At 40.1% G+C, this 19,021-nt stretch overlaps 1 protein-coding gene across 1 annotated transcript in view; it reads left to right on the top strand.

Moving 5' to 3' along the window:
* Positions 1-15,095, top strand: part of RFX4 (regulatory factor X4) — a 76,811-nt gene extending 61,716 nt beyond the window's left edge. The window contains exons 17-18 of the mRNA XM_027786629.2: positions 4,123-4,261; positions 14,823-15,095. Coding sequence (XP_027642430.1) covers positions 4,123-4,261; positions 14,823-15,095 — 412 coding nt within the window. The remainder of the gene's footprint in view (positions 1-4,122; positions 4,262-14,822) is intronic.
* Positions 15,096-19,021: the final 3,926 nt, after the last annotated feature.

Genomic DNA, 19,021 nt, shown 5'->3' with positions numbered 1-19,021 from the left:
CTGCTGAGACCACATCTGGATCCAATTCTGTGCTCCCCAGTACAAGACAGGCACAGGCATACTGGATTAAGTCCAGAAAAGGGCCACTTAGATGGTTACAGGACTGGAGCATCTGTCATGCAAAGACAGGCTGAAAGAGCTAGGGTTGTTTAGCATCAGGCAGAGAAGGCTCAGGGAGGGTCTTCTCAATGTGTATAAATACCTGCTGGGGGGTGTAAAGAAGATGGAGACAGATTCTTCTCAGTGGTATTTAGTGACAGGACATGAGACAATGGGCACAAATAGAAATACAAAAAAATATGTTTAAACATAAACAAAAAACTTTGGTATTTTAAGTGTGATCAAACACTGGAATAGGGGGCCCAGAAAGGCTATGGAGTCTCCATCCTTGCTGGTATACAAACTCCATCTGGACACAATCCTGGGCAGCCTGCTCTAGTGGATCCTGCTTTGTGCAGAGGAGGTTAGACTAGACAATCTCCACAGGTCCCTTCCAATCTCAATGATTCAGTGATTCTATGACTACTTTTAGACCTGCAGAAAAGATGCCCAAAGTTCGGAGAAAAAGCTACATTTTCACCGTAATATTCTAAGCCCATCTCCATCACCAAAATTTGCTCAAGGCTCTCAATTAAAATAATTACAGTAGAAATTTATGTAACATTATTTGACCTTGGAAAACTTCAGTCACTCCAACTAAATCTCTCAGTGCTCTTTTCATCAAGCAAAACTTCTTCTGTGCCATCCTCATTTGAGTGCATAACTCATAGAAATCTGTAACTAAAAAGAAACAACTGCAAAATAATCAATGGGGAAGGGCGAGGCTCATAGCAAGATTAGTAAATGCCCAAGTACTGACATGATGCAAGAGGTTCAAAAGACTTTACTGAGTTCCAGTCTCATTGCATACTCATTAACCTTGCAGAAGTGCTTTTGTAGTGTGGAAGACTCTACGTTGTTTGGAAGGGTAACAGTAGATTAATTTGAACCCTGCGTCTCCTTCCCTCTTGGATGTGGTCAGGTTTAGATAACTGTTTGAATGTCACTGCTAAGCCCTTACTGGAAAGACCTGGATATGGAGATATGGAACATCTCTTCTATACAGCAGTATGACTGCTTGGTGGAAGCATAGCAACAGGGAGGTTTGGGAGCTAACAGGATGCAAGAATTGGAACAGACCACAGTAAGGCTGTGTATGTATAATAGATACGTGCACACATATGTGAGAATTCATTGTTCCTAAAGGAATCTCTTTCAATCTAGGTGAATCAACTTTTCAGAAAGGCAACAAAGAATGCTACAACCTGGCCTCTTTTGCCATTTGATTTCATTTGTGACACTTGAATAGAAACATTTTGGTCATGCTTCTAAACATTTCAGTGACATCTGCTTTCTTGTCTGGAATCGAGTTTGTAAGCTGATAGGGATAGGGCCTCTCTGTGAATCTGTGTTTGCATGGCTTCTATCACAATGATTTCCTGATCTCATTTGCCCTCTATATAGTACTATTAAATTTTTTCTGAATCATTACAATTTGTACATATTTTGTATCTACAGCAAAATCAGCACATTGGTATTTCAGCTTTTATAGGATCTGAGTCTAATGTGACAGGCTGATAGAGAGATGTTCCTGAAGAAATGTTTGCAGAGAAATCCAGTGACTTCACCCTTGGTGTTTTGAAGCACAAGATTCATTATATAGCTCTTATGGAAGGTACAGTCACAGATTCAATACAGAGCTTGTTTAAAAGCATTAAAGAACCATCTCTTCAGAGAGGAAAAGAATAAAATGAGACCTTGTATGCAAGAGTCAAACAAATGGCTGCCCTGGAAAGAAAGAGAGTAAAATCAAAGTCTGCACTAAGATTTCCAGGTTTCTGGAGAAGAGAGAAATGGAGCAAGCAGCTGCCATAGCTGCACAGACTCAGCCTTACTCCCATGCCAAAGGGCCCAGCAGAGCACATAAGCAGTATGGGGGCCACAAGCTCTTCCCCTGCTGTAGGTGAATGTCACACCAAATGCAGACTCTTAGCCACGCAGCATACCTGGAATTTTCCTAACAGAAGAAAGAGGAATCTTCCTGAAGGAAAAGTACACAATAGAGATTATGATAAGAAACTTTATCAACTCCATGCTCAAGTGAATTAAAGTGCTATAGTTTAGTAAAAGGTGACGTGTTTGAAAGAAGGAGAGAAAATCAATTGCTTCCAGACTAGCACATGGCGTCCTTAATGAATAGAAAAAGCATGAAGTGCAAACACTGCCTTACAGGAGTTGGTTTTGTTTGGGAGTCCAAGGGCACTGTGGGCTACCGGAGGGAATGGACAGATGATCATCTTCTTTAAGCAGAGAAGGCTGCACTGTGAATGTCAGGCTTATGCAGACCCCAAAAGCATCTGTTACAGATTTTAACAGTCTGCTGTGTTGAACAAGGCAAACAAGATGTTTGCCTACTACAGTGTGCAACAGCTTCGTAACATAGCTATTTGTCTCTCCCCTGCTTGCCACAGAAAGACTACCAAAGTCATGTTATGTGATCACCAGTTCATCTGAGGTAGATTATGGAAACCATTCGTACTTACAGCTAAACCCAAGTGAATGTAAAAATGAGAGCTGAATGTTGAACAATGAAGGTGGACGTAGGGCCTTATGTCCTGAAAATGTTTTTAGAAGGGGCGCTTTGCTTTAATTTTGAATCTGCTGGATTGTCTGGTAGAAGACATGACATGGTAACTCTAGAATACCTCCGTAAGATCAAAAGGATAACAGAAGTTTAAACTGTACCCAGTGTAAAAATTGCAATGAACTTTCCAGAAAAAGAGTAAATCTGTACGAATAGCCATCTTCTTTTGAACACACTGAATTGGTTACTTTGTTTGTTTATCAACATTTGTGTTCCATCATGTTTCATTGAGCAAGTCCAGAGGAGGACCACAAAAGTGATTAGGGGGCTGGAACACCTGCCATATGGGCACAGGCTGAGACAGCTGGGATTGTTTAGCCTAGAGAAGAGGAAGCTCTGGGGAGACATTATAGCAGTCTTCCAGTACTTAAAGGGGGCCTACAGGAAAGACAGGGAGGGACTTTTTATCAGAGTGTATTGATAGGAGGAGGGGTAATGGTTTTAAAATGAAAGAGAGTAGAGATTTCATTAGGTATTAGTAAGAAATGCTTTACTGTGAAGGTGGCACAACACTGGAACAGGTTGCCCAGAGAAGCTGTGGATGCTCCATCCCTGGAAGTGCTCAAGGCCAGGTTGGATGGGGCTTTGAGAAACCTGGTTTGGTAGAACGTGTCCCTGTCCATGGCAGGGGGGTTGGAACTGGGTGGTCTTTAAGTTCCCTCTCAACCCAACCCATTCTATGATTCTATTTTTCAATAGCATTATTTTAAGAACCTTTGAACTTCTGTGCTGAATTAAGATCAAATGTTTGCATGGCTACACAAAGATGGGAGGTTGCCGAAAGTGTACATGCATCTTCTGCTAGTGAATAGCACAAATAATGGTGGCCAACAAACATTGATGCTGCAGTTTCTTATGGCTAAGGAAACTTCTTTACCCCCGCTGTCCCTAGACAAGGGGTTGGAATAAAAAAATGGAAGTAGGCAAGCTCTCCATTCTCAAATCCCACTCTATTCTCAAGTCAGCTGTGCTAAAGCTGTCCATTGTATGCTTCAGGTGCAAATTAATACAGCTCTCTCCCTCCCATAAAAGGAACATCTGACCCCAGTGCAAGGAGGTAGCTGAACTCCAGTGTAGTTCTTTAAGTCAAATATTACCATACTTCCTCAGCCTGGATAGCAATTTACTAGGAACATGGCAATAAAATAATAATAAAAGTGAAAGACACTTTCTCCTTAGAAAATGCACAAATGAGTCAGCAGTTTAAAACTAGTCACAGAAATGTCGAGTGTCTCTATCTGTTGTTGTACTGAACATGTAATTTCACTAAGTGGCATCTGCTTCCTGACTGAGCTGGGAAATATCTTTTTTTAAAAGGTTATTTAAAATATCATTCTCCTATTCAAAAGGTGCAAATGTATGTTTCATGAAAGTCCTAGATTTATTAGTGGGAATACAATTATTATGCATACTAAATAGAATTTTTAAACGGATTTTAGATACACAGGAAGTTACAACTACGGTAGCTACAGCAACCAGCATCCACATCCAATGCAGAGTCAGTATCCAACCTTACCACACGACACTGCTATCTCTGGACCACTTCACTACTCAGCTTACCACAGAAGCTCTTCGCAGGTAAGTTGGATTTATTACTGACAATGCTTTCTATAACATTTTAAGTGAAGATGTGCTTGTAAAATTATCAGCATATTAGCTGTCTGAATCAATAAGCTGTCATCAATCTAGTCATTGAGGGTCCCTAATTTTTTTCTTTTCTCATATTACTTAGATATTTGTTCATTTTGGTGGAGATTCTTTTATCAGAAGTACCTTTAGATTGTGGATTTAAAGTACTAATTCTAAAATCCAGCAGTCTGGATCATGGAAAGTGTTTCTGTGTTATGGAGTAGGTAGAACAAAAATGAATATAATTAGTTGTACGTTTCTTCAGTGTTGGGAACAGCAAGAGATTCCTAACAAGGAATAAAAGTGTTTTCATATAGCTGAAAGAAGACGCAGAGGCCATAGTGAATTCTTCTGAGGCCTCTGCTTTTGAGAACACATGTGTTTAGCAATTTGCCAAAAAATGTGAGTTCTGCATATAGTTTGAATAACTTCAGGATGCCACTGCAAAGAGGTTCTGTTTAATGCTATAGTCTCCTGCTATAATGCTGAGAAATTATGTCAGTAACTATTTCAGGACTATGTCTGAGAAATTATGTCAGTAACTATTTCAGGACTATGTCGCTTCACAAAACTGAGCCAGTAGGAACCAGCACAAATTAAGTGTGAAGATTATATTTGACAACAGTTCAAAAGTAATACCGCTGTAGGAGGACTTTAGTACATCATGCAACTGATGCTTCCTCAGTGTAGGAAGCTGCTCTCTGGGCTCTCTGCTGGAAGATTTTTAAAAGGTGAGTACAGGCAAGAGATGATGGCATTGGGGTATTCCACCCACATGGCAGCTTTTGTGCTTTATCTACTGGAAATTTATACAACTATATTAGGGACCACTATGCTTAACTGGACTGCAATAGTTTCATACCAGATGCAAAGATGCGAATTTGATAGTGCTTTGGACTAGAACACGCAAAACATGCATCTCATTCTGGTCTTTGGCATCAGTCTGCCAGGCAATCTCAGAGTAGTCATTTGTCTTGTTTATGCTTAAATTTCCCTAGCTGTAAGAAAAAAATAATGGTCTTGATCTCCTCAGAGCTTTGTGAGATCTGCTGTCCTATATGAACCCAATATGCTTATTTTGACCAGCTCAGCAATGGCTCCTTAGATTATGGAAGGAACAAGTCTACAGCTTCTCAACCATTTGTGTCATACCTTGGTCCATCAGACTACATGAGGTGACAAGATTTATTTGAGGCTTGTTGCAGCCGCTGTATCTTCAATAGGAACAGTGAGTGAATGTTTGATTAGTGTCCTGTGATAGGTTTGTATTCATTTTTTCAGTACAGGCCTTACCCAATATTTTTTCCAGAATGAGTCACTTTTTGACTTAGAATTGGCTTCCCAATTTTCTTTACTCTCTCTTATCCTTTACTGCAGAAAACCCCTGAGTGCTGGTTCTGAAATGGTCTGTAAGGTCATTTCTCTCTGTAAAACAGAGAATTAGGCTTTTACTCTTTAGAAATGTTATCACCTGCATAAGGAGTTTTTTCTACCCTCTGACAACTGTCCATCATACTTACATAGACAGCACAAGTTAAGCAAGAAATAAATAAAGCAAAGCACAATCGATACATTTTTAGTTTACTCATGTCCTGGACAACATGTTATATGGAAATAGCAACATACATTAAAATTGTGCAAATACTTTTCATACTGTAGTAGACTGTCTCTACGAGTGCAGATGTCAGATCATTTCTTCCTCTTTTGCTAGCTCTTGAACTGTTCTGAACATCCATGAAGAACAGTTATGCTTTAATGATCACACTTGAGAGCAAAATCTTTTCAACTTGTTCTTTCTCATGCTTCTTGTAAACCAAGGTGGAATCTCACAGCAGGACACAACTAACAAAAACCTATTAGTGTACTCATTCTGTATTGAAAGGAGCTACAAACTGAAACCTTACTTTCAAAAATAATCTGAAAGTCTTGAATGGTTTAATATGGGATTTTCTGTCATTCTTTTTAAAGCTAAGTGAGCTTCTGTAAAATGCCTGCCCCAATGATAAGTTCTTTCTTATCTACTTTTAACCAAATGATTTCATAAGATGCCCCTAATAAGATGTTAGAGAACTACTCTTTTTCTAGCAGACTTTCTGAGGGGAACATGGTACAAGGAATTGCAGTAGGACTCATGATGTTGTCAAGATAAAAGAAGCCAAATTTGCAATGAATATATCAACAGCTGCCACTATACTGAAACTGGAGGAGATGCAATGTTATGGCTGTGGTAATATAATCAGTTGAGAAGAGGAGGCATTGACCATTACTCTTCAAAAGAACTCTTTGTTATAATCTACATTCAGTCCAAATATAGAACTCTGGCTCAACTTTAGCTAATATTCTATCATGCCCTTTAGGACAGTGTCTAGAGATTAACTCAAAAGAAAAAAAAATATCTGTGTGTGTGGTAAGTTCTCCTCTACAAACACGGATTCAGAGAGGAACCTTGTCCCAGACAGGGGTCTGAGCCAAAACAGGTGACATGTAATCAAGGTGGAGTTGAGGCTGCAGCTATATATTTAGTATTTTGGTTTTGAAGAATGCCATATCCAACCTCTTTCTGTGGAAAAGAGTGACTTACTCCAGATTTTATCAGGTCAGTTACTTCGAGACTATTTTACATCCCAGAGAAATGTTCCTATAGAAAAACAGAGAGTCGTGCTTGATTTTTTGTTCATTTCTTTAGTAGAACTTTAAGAGAGATCATTTCACAGATACAATTTACAAACCGTCAACAAAAAAGAGTGGAATTGGAGCAAAGGGAATGGAGGGAATAACTTCTATTTGGTGGAAGTGGGGAACTGAACAGCTAGGAAAGGTGAAGGGAAGGGTATGAGTGACCCTTTAAATTGTATTTGCCAACATACAGCATGTTGATCCCAACCTGGCAATACAATGATGATTCATAGTATTTATTTTAGGAAGTCTACTGTGGTTTTGTCATTGGAAGCCTTACAGTGGGACTGTGCTAGGGAAGAAGTCTCACAGCTGTAGAACTTGTACTAGGTACAGCTCTTGAAAAGTGCAGAAGGTGGGAGTCCCAAGCCAAGCCTATCTCATCTGACCGGTGGCAAGTCCATGTTAGTGAGAGACTTCTAGATAACATGAGTTAGTGTTAGAGGAAACGAGACAGCGGTAGTTGCTAATGGTGATACTGCTGAAGCACCTTGTGTCACAGCTGCATGCTCACTCACATCCTATTCCATAACAGGCTGGTGAGAATCCTTGAGGTTATTGTTATTTCTCATCTTTGAGACAGTCGCCCAGCTTACCTTGGCTCACAGCGGAATGTGATAAGTGGCTTGTGAATTTGGGCTAAATAGAAATATTGATAGCTTATATTTTCATAAAGATCAGTGGATCACAGAGGGACAAGAAGGCAAAAAAAAAATATGGAGGAGATGGCTTGTAAAAAACTTTATAGGGGAGTAAATGTTCTGCTAAAGTAATGTCTGCAGCTACTAACCCAGCATAAGCCTAAAACGGGCTCCTTCTGGCAGTGTAGGCTGACTAATTCCCACTGATGGCTAAAAGTCTTTTTGTTGACAGGGACAGTCTGTTCAAACCTTGGTCTTAATCTGATATTTTTTTTCTTTCATCAGCATCTGTGAATAGTTCACGGAACAGTTGCTTCCTTGTAACTCCAGGCCTGATTGCTCATTTCTTGACTTGGCTTACTGACCAGGAGCCTGGCACACAAATAAAGAAAAATTATGTACAGATTGATTTGTTACTACCTAATTTTCCAAGCCATAATGCAGAAGTGCATACAATCCTATGATACTACTCCAACATCATATAGGAGACTGTGTAATGTGTGTACATCAACACATCTATACTGACACTATGTTTCATCAGTTCTCTGCCTCTGCAATTCTAGGTACCAGATGCCAGGGTAGAAAATAGACAACTCTGTCTAAAAGCTTCTGAGTGTTCCTATTAGCCTATGCTGAGTCTAGCAGAGAGGTACCTCTGTCAAAGGTACCCCCTTGATAATGTCACCACCTAATCCACCTCCATGATCAACACTTGACTGGGTTTTATCACAGCTTTTGTTAGCAAGTTTCACCCTGGGTGGACAGGTCTTAATCCTCTTTCAGGCTATCCATAAATATTTCAGTTCGTATCATTCCATCTCTTCCTTAAACACATCCATGCTGCAGTAATTTTTCTTTGTAAACCACAAGGATCACTCTTCTAGAAGGAAGAGTAATTAGAGAAACCTGCAGCAGTATATATGTTTGTATTTTAGTATAACTGGTAACATATAAAGATGCACATCATGTGAATGTGCATCACTGTACATACAGTACAAAAAATGGCAAACATACAAGAGAGATGTATGAGTACTCTAATGCATGGCTGTAGTGAAACATATTGTAGGTCCATTTATCCAGGTCGTATCTCCAGCAATGGCCAGAAATGAATGTGTGGCGGGAAAGTCTTAGAAACAGGGTAAGTAGAGAGTGGTCCTTTCACCAGCATAGCTGCACTGGCTTTGGCAAGAGCTGACTTAGGGACATACGGAGTAGGAAGCAACAGTTAGACTGCTGTATTTTGTAGCAAACTGCTCTCCATTTGTACTTACAGACTTAGGGGTGGGTTGTATGAAACACGTTCTCTTGTTAATTCTAAGTATGTTATCTCATAAGTGCATTGGGTGCCCTCTGTTTTTTGCATGATAAGGAATAGGGAATATTCTTTCCCTATTTATCTACTCTGGCCGTTGAAGACATTATAAATCTCCCTCATTCCCCTCGCCTCCTTCCTGTCGTCACTTTTCCAGACTTCAGAGTTATCACCTGTTCTGTTTCTCTTGTGATGGATGTTCTATATGGAGGAGTTATCTCAGGACTGCATGTGCACTGCAAAGCAGGTGTTGTCTGGGAAGCATGGAAATGTCCTGTTCTCTCAGTTCTGCTGAGCAGGGAAGCTGCTGGAGCTGCAGCTCCCCTCCAGCCTTCCTGTGCAAACCTGATCTCTGAGTAGGTAGGAGGGACTCAGTCAAGAAGCTGCCACATCAGCCACTTAGATCTGTGAACACTCCTAGACCCTGCGCTGCACAGAGCCTTTTATTTTACCTTTTCTTCCTTTGCACTTCCAAAATGGAGCAACCACCTCCAAATGGTGTATCTCAGGTGGAGGTACTTAACGGAGAGTCATAGAAGTATCATAGCAGTGTTTCACTTTTTGTTCCTTGAGATGCAATTCCCACCTTAAAGACAAGCTTCACCCCACCCTCCTGACTTTTAAGCTATCTCCTGTTGCACTCGGGAGCACAGCCACGGTCAGTTGTTCCTCAACTGGGTTCTGGGACTGGGAGGAGCACATGTGTATCAGCAAGTGCTTGGCACTCCTGTTTTGCTGTTGTCAAAATGGGCTTATGAAGAAGATAGTTTACTTCCATGGTCTGGATAGAACAAATCAGTCTGGAAAATGCTGTAGTAGTACAACCTGCTGTCACGTGGTAGATTGGGTCTGCAACTCTCGGAGGTACAGAGCACAGTATTGGGGCCATAGCTAAAGAAACTTTATCAGTGTTTGACTCTCCTAAACTGCTCGGAGGACTGCAGCGGTCTTCCATTACTTCCCAGAGTTGCCGCAACACTTCGTTTCTTGGTGCAATGTTGCATGCCACAATTCTACCCAACCATGTCTTTACTTCCCTGCATATGCCTCTAGAGAAGGATTTACATGGGTGCAGCACTTCGTAACTGGTTTTTGTTACAGTGTGTGGGAGCCAAAGAAATCTCCCAGACACAGCCCGTGCTTCAGTGTCAGTTCATGTTGTTCTGGCTCATTTACTTCACCAAAAAAAAGAATGGGAAAAGTTCTTGTCTCCCCAGCAGATACACAGTATAAGCTCGTGACTATACCAATGCAGTAAGAATAGCAGGCCCTTCCCAATAACCACTCTGTCATCAAAGAGCTAATAATGACAGGAAGAAGAAAATACTGTCCAAATCCCACCCATGCACAAGAATCATTGTTCCTAACTCTATGGCATCATAAGGGACTTGAGGTTGTTAGAATGTAATAGAAGTAATTATGTATTGAATGCAACAGGAAACAGATGTCTTAACTTCTTTGTAAATAATAACAAATAACGTTTTCATAGGGCTCCAAATGCCACTCCCAAAAGTATCAAAATCACTTAGATTGACTTGAAAGTTTCACCCAACCTATATGACAGACTAATATTCAATAAGCTTCAATTTGTGAAGAAAAGGATCAAATTAAAGGTTATAAAGATGCAATCAATCAATAGTTGTGATTATATAATTTTTTGAGATTTTAAGCATATTTTTATTAGGTTAATTCATAGGCAGCTCTTCACAATTGCTGTAATTTCTGATATGAGTTATTTGCAAGCTTTAAAGTAGTGGCTAACATACAATATTAACCTACAGCATTCTGCAAAAGTGTGAGCTAATGTAACATCAAGTCAGAACCTCATTCATAAGGAAAATATTTTGCTGTTTGGACAGAGACACCTTTCACCTCCATGCATAATCAGTCAGTCAGTTGAGGATAAGAATAAATAGATTATTCTCCACCCTCACATTGCAGGAACTCAGTCTTCACTTCATGAGAACATATTTAATGTTGTATTTTCTAAAATAATACTAAAAGGAATTGAATTAATTTTACATTTTTGGGCAAGGCCATAACAATAATCTGCTCAAAGTCTCCCAGACTTAAAGAGCTTCTTGTCTAGGTCTTACAGCAGCAGCAGCAGCGAGTGTGAGTTAACCCAGAAAATGGTAATTTCCTGTCAAGAGCTCTCCAACAAATGTCGCTTTTATATCTGGCAAAGATCACTAGGCCCCAGTGTTTTGAGTTCAGCATGCTTAAGCACTCTTCATTAAACCGGATGTAGAGTGTGAAAGGTGATTCAGGCAGCATGGGCAGGCATCCGCCCAGATGGCTACGCTTTGGACACTCCAACAAGGCTGAATAGATGCTTCATTGGGTGAGTTAATAGTCAGGCAGGGGCCAATGAGTACTTTAAAAATATTGTCTTTCAATAGTCTCTTCACTGTAGGGAAAAAGAAGTCACTGACTCATTTGCGATTAGCTGACCTACCATTACAAAACTTTCCATCTTGCATTCAGTCATAACAGAATTTATTGTAAAATACTAGATATTTAGAGTCCATGTTATTTTCAAGCAATTATTCTTTTTACATTCATGACACATTCATAAACACAGCTGCATCGGGTGTTCTTGATGAAAAGGAAAAGCAGCACCCTGTATCCTGTCCCCTCATGCACAGCCATTAGCCCTGCCTTCTTAGCAAGCCTTAGCATGGCCTCTTGACTGCACATAGGAGGGGGATTATCTTCCCTTCTCAGCTCACCCTGAAATTCATTCTGGGAGTCAAAGTTTCATTCCCCCAACAGCACAGGTTTTGTGGTTCCAAACTACCTAAAAGGCATATGGCTTCCCCACATAATGCCATGTACAACCAGGAGACCCGCAACAATATTCCCAGAGTTCATTTTGTTCCTCTTGCTCATAGATGAAAATTGTGCAGTCTATAAGTTATCAAGTAGCAAATTATCCCAGCAGAAACCAGGGCTTTCTCTTGGAATTTGTAAAGGGTATGAAAGCAAGTAATTCCCCTGCTATAAGTCACAACTTCCGTTTCACAAACTCAAAGGAAAGTTGCCCTGAGTCAGGATGGCAAAGGTTTCTGTTTCAGTTAACAACAGAGTAGATCAATTACTGCATTGGGAAGAAGACAGATAATAATTGGTGTATTATGGCAAAAGTCAAGATTAATCTTGTTGTAAGCATATTCTTTAACACAAGAATCAACAGTGACTTCAGGTATAGATCAATGGGGGATACAGACAAAGACCATGGTAACTGCTATCAAGTAAAACACCACTGAACGGAGAGAAGAATGTTTCTAGCTTGGACCACATCTTGCAGCTCCACAGATGACATACAGAAAATAGAAAGTTAAAAACGTATTATTTGTGTGGTGTGTTTTTTTCCCTGTGATCCATCCTGGTCCCGAGTCCTACTATCTCAAAGCATTTTGTATACAGCCATTAGTGGGACATTTGAGATCATCCAGGAAAAACAACCTACAGATTTGACAGCTATGGAAAAAGGACTTTAATTTAACTTGAGCCAACCTAACTAATGGATTACATCATGTAGCAGGAGGAAGAAAAGAGCCATCTTCTGAGGACTGTTAATCTTCTATCTCAAATATTTATCTTGAGGTTTGATAAATTGTTCTGGTGGCTGTAGACAGAACACAGATGACTCACTTTTATTAGATGCCTGACTTTTTGATAACTAAAGTTAGGTAAGATGAATTCAACTCTGAAGCTATAGCAAATTACAAGATTACTTGTTTCTTCCATATTCATTATGGCAAGAGCTTTGTTCGTGAAGATGTTCAGGTGAAGGCAGTCAGCAGGCACTAGCATGAAAATGACTTCTGTGTAATGCCAGTGCAGACCAGAAAAGCAGCATCCTAAATATTAAAAATATGAAAATAATTCAACTTTTTCTGGAACATCTTATGCTTACTTAGAATATTTGCAGATTGGTTGTTTTTTGACAGTGCCTTGTCCTTAATTAATGAGTTAAAGGAGAGAGCCATGATCCTAAATTCAAATGACCTCATTTAACACTTCAGAGCTTGACTTTCATTGTTGCTGGGCCCTGGCAGCTTTTATCTTCAACAAAAGCTTCTGGAAAGCCAAGAAGTCTGAAAACTTGATTCTTCTGCAAAGGAATATAAGGCTTTCTGTGGTCAGTGCCTAAGCTCTACTGAAATTTCCTACGGAAAAGCCTTTCTCTGGGGTGAAGATGGAAATCTGGATGATCTTGTATGGACTTTTGCCAGTGTTGCCAATACAGCTTATTCTGATACGTGTATTAGCTGTACCAGTTGAAAGTGTTGACATTCCAGTATGGCGCTGCCATTTACCAGCCTGCAGCAGCTGATTGCACAGGTAAATCCAGTCTCTGTGACAATGAGAAGTATATGCTAAATAACGCCATCATAGAGCTTTGATGTCTTCCCTCTCATCTGCTAACTGGCCTGTCTAGCCAGGAGACGGTGGAATATGCTAAATCACTAACTACAGTATGTTGGTCAAAAATAGTCTTTCTCCACTCTAATTGGAAGCAGTCAGTGTGTGGCTTTTGAGCTGCCTGAGGCTTGTGAACTGTTTGAATGTGTTTGCCAAGGTGGGGCCGCCTTCCTGGCTGCAGAATGAAGGGAGTCAGCAGAAACTCTTCTGCTGTCATTGCCTTGGTCTTATGCAACAGTTACGGATGCAACTGGTTAACCCCAGCCCCACCCTGCAGTGGAGTGATGTAATGAGACCCTTTGGGAATCACTGATGAGATGTTACTCCTAGGAACAACTATGGCAGCTCTTCTCTCCACAACCCTCCAAAATATGGAGAAGGGGTTTTACAGTCCTCAGCCGTATAAAGTTTTGGTATGCAGCTTGCAAGGTGCCTGAGAGGTGAATAGTCCTACCTTGGTGACATCTTTCTAGTTAAGGAAATACCACAGTGTCAAACAATACAAGATAGTGAAATTTTAAATTATGTCACTTCTGATGGAAAAGGTATAGAGGTGTAAAATGTAGAAGCTCTGAAGATACATGGCTGGTCAAGGGCAACATGGGCACTAACCATCTGTGCAGCACAGATGGATAATAGGAGGGCAAAACAGGGAGGGACATTTCTTAGGCACAGCACAGATGATCTGTTCCGGTAAAACAGCAATAAGATAAATACATGTTAAGCCAGCACTCATAAGCACGATTTACAGGGCAGCCTGTGGCTGTAGAAGGCAAAAGCTGTTTTCCTGCCTATCCTTTCCGCAAGACATCTTCTCCTTAGTGAGAGGCATTTGTCAAACTTCTTTGATTTCTAGTTTCCAACTGTCACTGAGAACAGCTGGGGAATAGATAGATTCTTCCTCTGTCTGCCTCTTTTCACAAGTTCTCTGATTGGCTGCTCACTCTGAGGCCAAACCATACTATTTTTCTGCAGAAAATGGCAGGATGCCTTGTGAACATTTAAAAAGGAAGGCACCTTTCCAGTAATAAAGATCCTTTTGCTCTCATCCCTCAAAACTCAATTGAGTGAGCGGGAGTTGGGACATTTTATACCCTGTTTTCTAATGAATACCAAGTTTTCAAGTAAAAGATGGGGGAAAAAGATTGGATTAATTCAGTTTATTTTTCTACTTGCAGATATACCTGCCAGCATGAAGCTCTTTGATAAATTAATTCAATATTTAAATGCAGTGGCCACTTTGCAAGACTTTCCCTGACACTGTGGTTTGACTGCATGCACTAGTTACCTGATATTCCACCTTCAGTATGTCACCTAGTTGTTGGAGGGCTGGTAATTCATATGATTTTGGTTTTGTTAAACACAGAGTTGTGATACCACCAGCCCTTATTTTAAAATTGAGTATGTGGCAGATGATTCTTTAATTTGTCTTTCTTTGTTTTTATTGTAGTACCCTTTCAACAGCCCAACATCAAGAATGGAGCCCTGTTTGATGAGCAGTACTCCAAGGCTGCATCCCACACCGGTGACTCCTCGCTGGCCGGAGGTCCCAGCCGCAAACTCCTGCTACACAAGCCCATCCATGCACTCCACAAGATACGGAAATTCTAGTGACATGTACACCCCCTTGACTACACGCAGAAATTCTGAATATGAGCACATGCAACACTTTCCTGGCTTTGCCTATATCAATGGGGAAGCCACCACAGGTTGGGCTAAATGAAAATGACTGGTATCAGCTAAGCCCATATACTTAAAAGAGTTATAAAAACTTCATGTTATGTGTGACTTTTCATGAACGTTCTTCAAGGGAGGTGAAGATGGAAAAGATCCTGGGCAAATAAACATAGTTCATAATGTGGACAGATTGCAGACCAGTATGACTGTATGTTCCTGTAGCCGAAAAAGATTTTTGTGCTATTCTAGATCACTTTTGGGGCCAATCTGTGCCTTTTTTAATTCTGGCATGTGGGCCAACCCTGTGTGATGTCAGTTTGAGTGAGCCATTTTTGCCCCCCTCACTTAATGGCAATTGTTAATGAGTCTTACAAAAAAAGTACTGGAACAGGTAATATTTATAATTTGAATTAAAGACAGGAAATTCACCCTAAGCAAAACCCTGTCATCTATTCTTCTTTTTAAGCTCTTAATACATTCCTTAAAAACCATCCTGCCAAGTCATCACTTGTTCATATCAGTTCCTCTATCTGGCTCCTTAAAAGACACATGTTATAGGTTTCAGTTTACACCTAACTTTGTATATTGATGCACCTTTCTGTTGATTCAGTAAGTTTGATCTTTACAAAAGAGAAAAAAAGACATGTAGCATTGAATTATACACTGCCTTAAGTTGACTATTGTTCTTATTATGTATGTATTTGTGTTAAGTTTGCACAATCTGGAAAAATCTAACTTCTCTGGTCAGTATTGACAAGGTTAAGAAGGGACTTGGGGACTGGGAAGATTTTGGATTCAGAGCCACATATGTTAAATATGATGATATGAAGCAATTATGTAAAGAAAATGACAATGCAAACATGATTATTCACTTAATTACCTATTGACAGGTATGAAATTGTTCTCTCAATTTCTTCACGTGGTGATAATTCTATATACTTCTACAAAAGCAAAATTCAAAGCTGTGCCTTTGAACTTATTCTGTACTGTGTATGTGTGGAAAAATGTATTGTATTTTGGGGAGAATTTTTCTTAGACATTTTCTGTCAGTTTTGTAGCTATTTGTGAGTTTTTGTTAGATTTTATTAACATAGCCTTTTCTTCTGTATTATAAAATGCACCAAGCAATTATGGTGGACCTATTACCCTATGGGTAAGAAATAAATAAATGGAAATATGACATTAGGCATTTTAGTAATTGTTTTGTAAATAAAATCTTTGATAGCACCCAGTGTGATGATAACCATGTTTATGCCTAAAATGGACATAAGTGTTATATGTACAGTTGTGCAAGATATATGAGGGATTTTCACACTCAAATAAAGTTCTTGAAATTAAATAGAAGCCATTTAAATTTACTTAAATACAGAAACTTCAATATATTGCAAACTTTAAGAAAAATCCTAAATTTGACCATGTATGATTTTATTCAACAAAGGACTTGAGAATATATATAACTTACAGTCACTGTAGCCCTACACCTGTGCTTGCAGCTACAAACTGTGCATGGCCATGACTGGATAGATGACTCAGTATTGCTCAGTTTAAGCCTTGCTGCTGTTGCTCACCCAAGCCTTTATATTCACTGAGGCAGGTAAGATGTGCTCTCTCCTTTTCACTACCTTGTAACAAACATGTTGCTGCTGGAATACAGTAAATGGAGAAGTAATTTTTCCTTAGGTAAGTAAATAATGTGGCAAAATTCTCAGATTTCATAAAATTCATAACATTGCATGTTTAACTAGTGGTAAACTGGTAGAGTTTGGGGTCTAAAGTAACTAGAGGAATGCACTGAAAATCTGCAAGGGCTGAGGGAGGAAGGATGTTCCAGGCCAGGTCTGGCAACTGTCCAGGCTCTTAAATATTCAGCCAAGGTCCTGGTGGGATTTTCAGAAACACACTAGGACCTTATCTCCACCTTTAGGTACGTGATGAAATTTTGTTTCCTGAGTTAGTGTCACAGACCTCCTGAAACTTTACCTCTCTCAGCTGGTTTTATTACCCCATATACTTATATACCTTTATTCTTCACTTTTATTAAGGACAAGGGAGATCAGGCATAGGCTATCTTATCTATTTTATTCTTATTCAGATTACCTTCAGGCAAAATTGTCTACATGTGAAGAAAGTAAGTCATGTGAGGAAGCTTTTTCCGTAGCCAGTCTTTAGCAGCTGGAGTTTTGATGTGTTTGAGACCAAAGTCCTACTTTTGTTATTGAAGATGTTTAAATCAAAGCATTGATTTTGGCCAATTAATTATTAACAAGCATAGAAATATTTGTCTCATCAAGAATGTGACAAATCAGTATGAGAAAGGCAGTGTCACTAGAATAGAAAAATCTACTTTCTCTTCTCCAGTGAATTCCAAATATCTGCATTGCATTGCATCTGCCAAGAGCCCACTGTGATCCTGTGCACTCATTCATTATTGAACATTGATCAACCTCCAGTTACCTGACGGACTGCTCACCATGACGTGCCATGGTGTCTCCAAGGGGAGCCGTTTGTGGGCAGAACTGACCAGTGAGTCAAAGCTGTGTCTTTGGAAGGATCAGGATGGAGGCGAACCCCTGCACTACTCAAGGGAACCCTGAAGCACTTCCTACATTTTTCACAGTAACTTGTAAAACCAAATAAAGTCTAATCCCCATCGACCGAAAGAGAAGAGAAAATGACACTACTTTAATAAACAAACGTGCCATAACCTTCAACACATTTGGGGACAACTCAGTTACCCTGATTTCAAGAGCTCAGGGAGACTGTTCAGGAAGGAGGATGGATATCAGACACAGTGTCAGCCCCATAAATAATAAAGACTTTCTGAGTGGGGAACTGCAACACTGTGTGCAAAGTCCTGGGGGGGAATTTTGACCAACAGCAGCACCACAAAAGTGCTCATAAAAAAGTCACAGAACATCGTCAGTCCCATAAGGCCCTGAAAGTCTTTTGCAAAGAACCTCCACAGTCTTTCTTTCCTTTTTTCTTTTTAATTAATTTAGAAACTTGTGTTGATACCATAGGAGTCTGCATGTGCACTTCCAACTACCTTTGAACTGCTTCCTGATGAGGGCTTTGAAATTTAAACTGGACATTCACGGGGAGCAATACATAGATTACCGAACACAGCTCTACAGAGGTCACCATCACCACCTGCATCAGAAGCGCTGCAAGGGAAAGCAGGCCCCCTCCTCAACAACCACGGGTCAGAGCCCACCTTATTAATATAAACTACCATGACTTTCAGGTCACAAGGGTATATACCAGGCTGTGAAGTGCAGTGGCTCATAAGAGGATGATAACCTCTGGGTAGAATGGCTGGTTAGCTGTAGAAGAATGGCTGCAGAAGCATGGCCTTAGAATCTCTGAAGATCTGCACAATCCAGGCCCGGTATTAGAATAGGCCTGTAATCAGAACTGTACTGAAGTTGCTGTGCTGAAGTTAACACGAAAGGTAGCCTTGAGCTATTCTTGAATCCTGAGACCAAGTAATTATGTTGTGCCAACAGGCCGTGGCTGTAACAAGCTACAGCTGCTGGGAAAGCAGGTGCAGGGCCAAGAAAGATGGGGACCGGTATGGGAATATAGGGAGTAACAAACTACAAGGCTGAAGCATAGCAACACAATTAGCTACATGGATAGAATGCTTATTTTAGTCATGATAATTAGGGGTGTGAGAACCGCGTGCGTTTAGAGACTACTAACCAATTATATTTCTGCTTTACGAATATGCATGTGTATCGGTTCTATATAAGTAGTGTTAGAAACTAATAAAGTTGAGCAAGATGCATAACTCATATTGAGCATCTTCTTGACTCTGGCGAACCCTTCTTCCAACAGTTAGCAGCAAGGATCTCCTAAATCATCCCTGTACAAACTGCAAAATCTCCTGAGTCAGAGCCTGCAACCTGTTAATTAAGCCTTTCCCTTGACCATGGTAACTGAAACTGCTGTTTCTTGCCTAGCCATATATTT

This window comes from Falco peregrinus, chromosome 6 (assembly GCF_023634155.1).
Source record: "Falco peregrinus isolate bFalPer1 chromosome 6, bFalPer1.pri, whole genome shotgun sequence".
In the NCBI taxonomy this organism is placed as follows: domain Eukaryota; kingdom Metazoa; phylum Chordata; class Aves; order Falconiformes; family Falconidae; genus Falco; species Falco peregrinus.
Note: the sequence above shows the minus strand (reverse complement) of the source record. Positions and strands in the feature narration are given on the sequence as shown.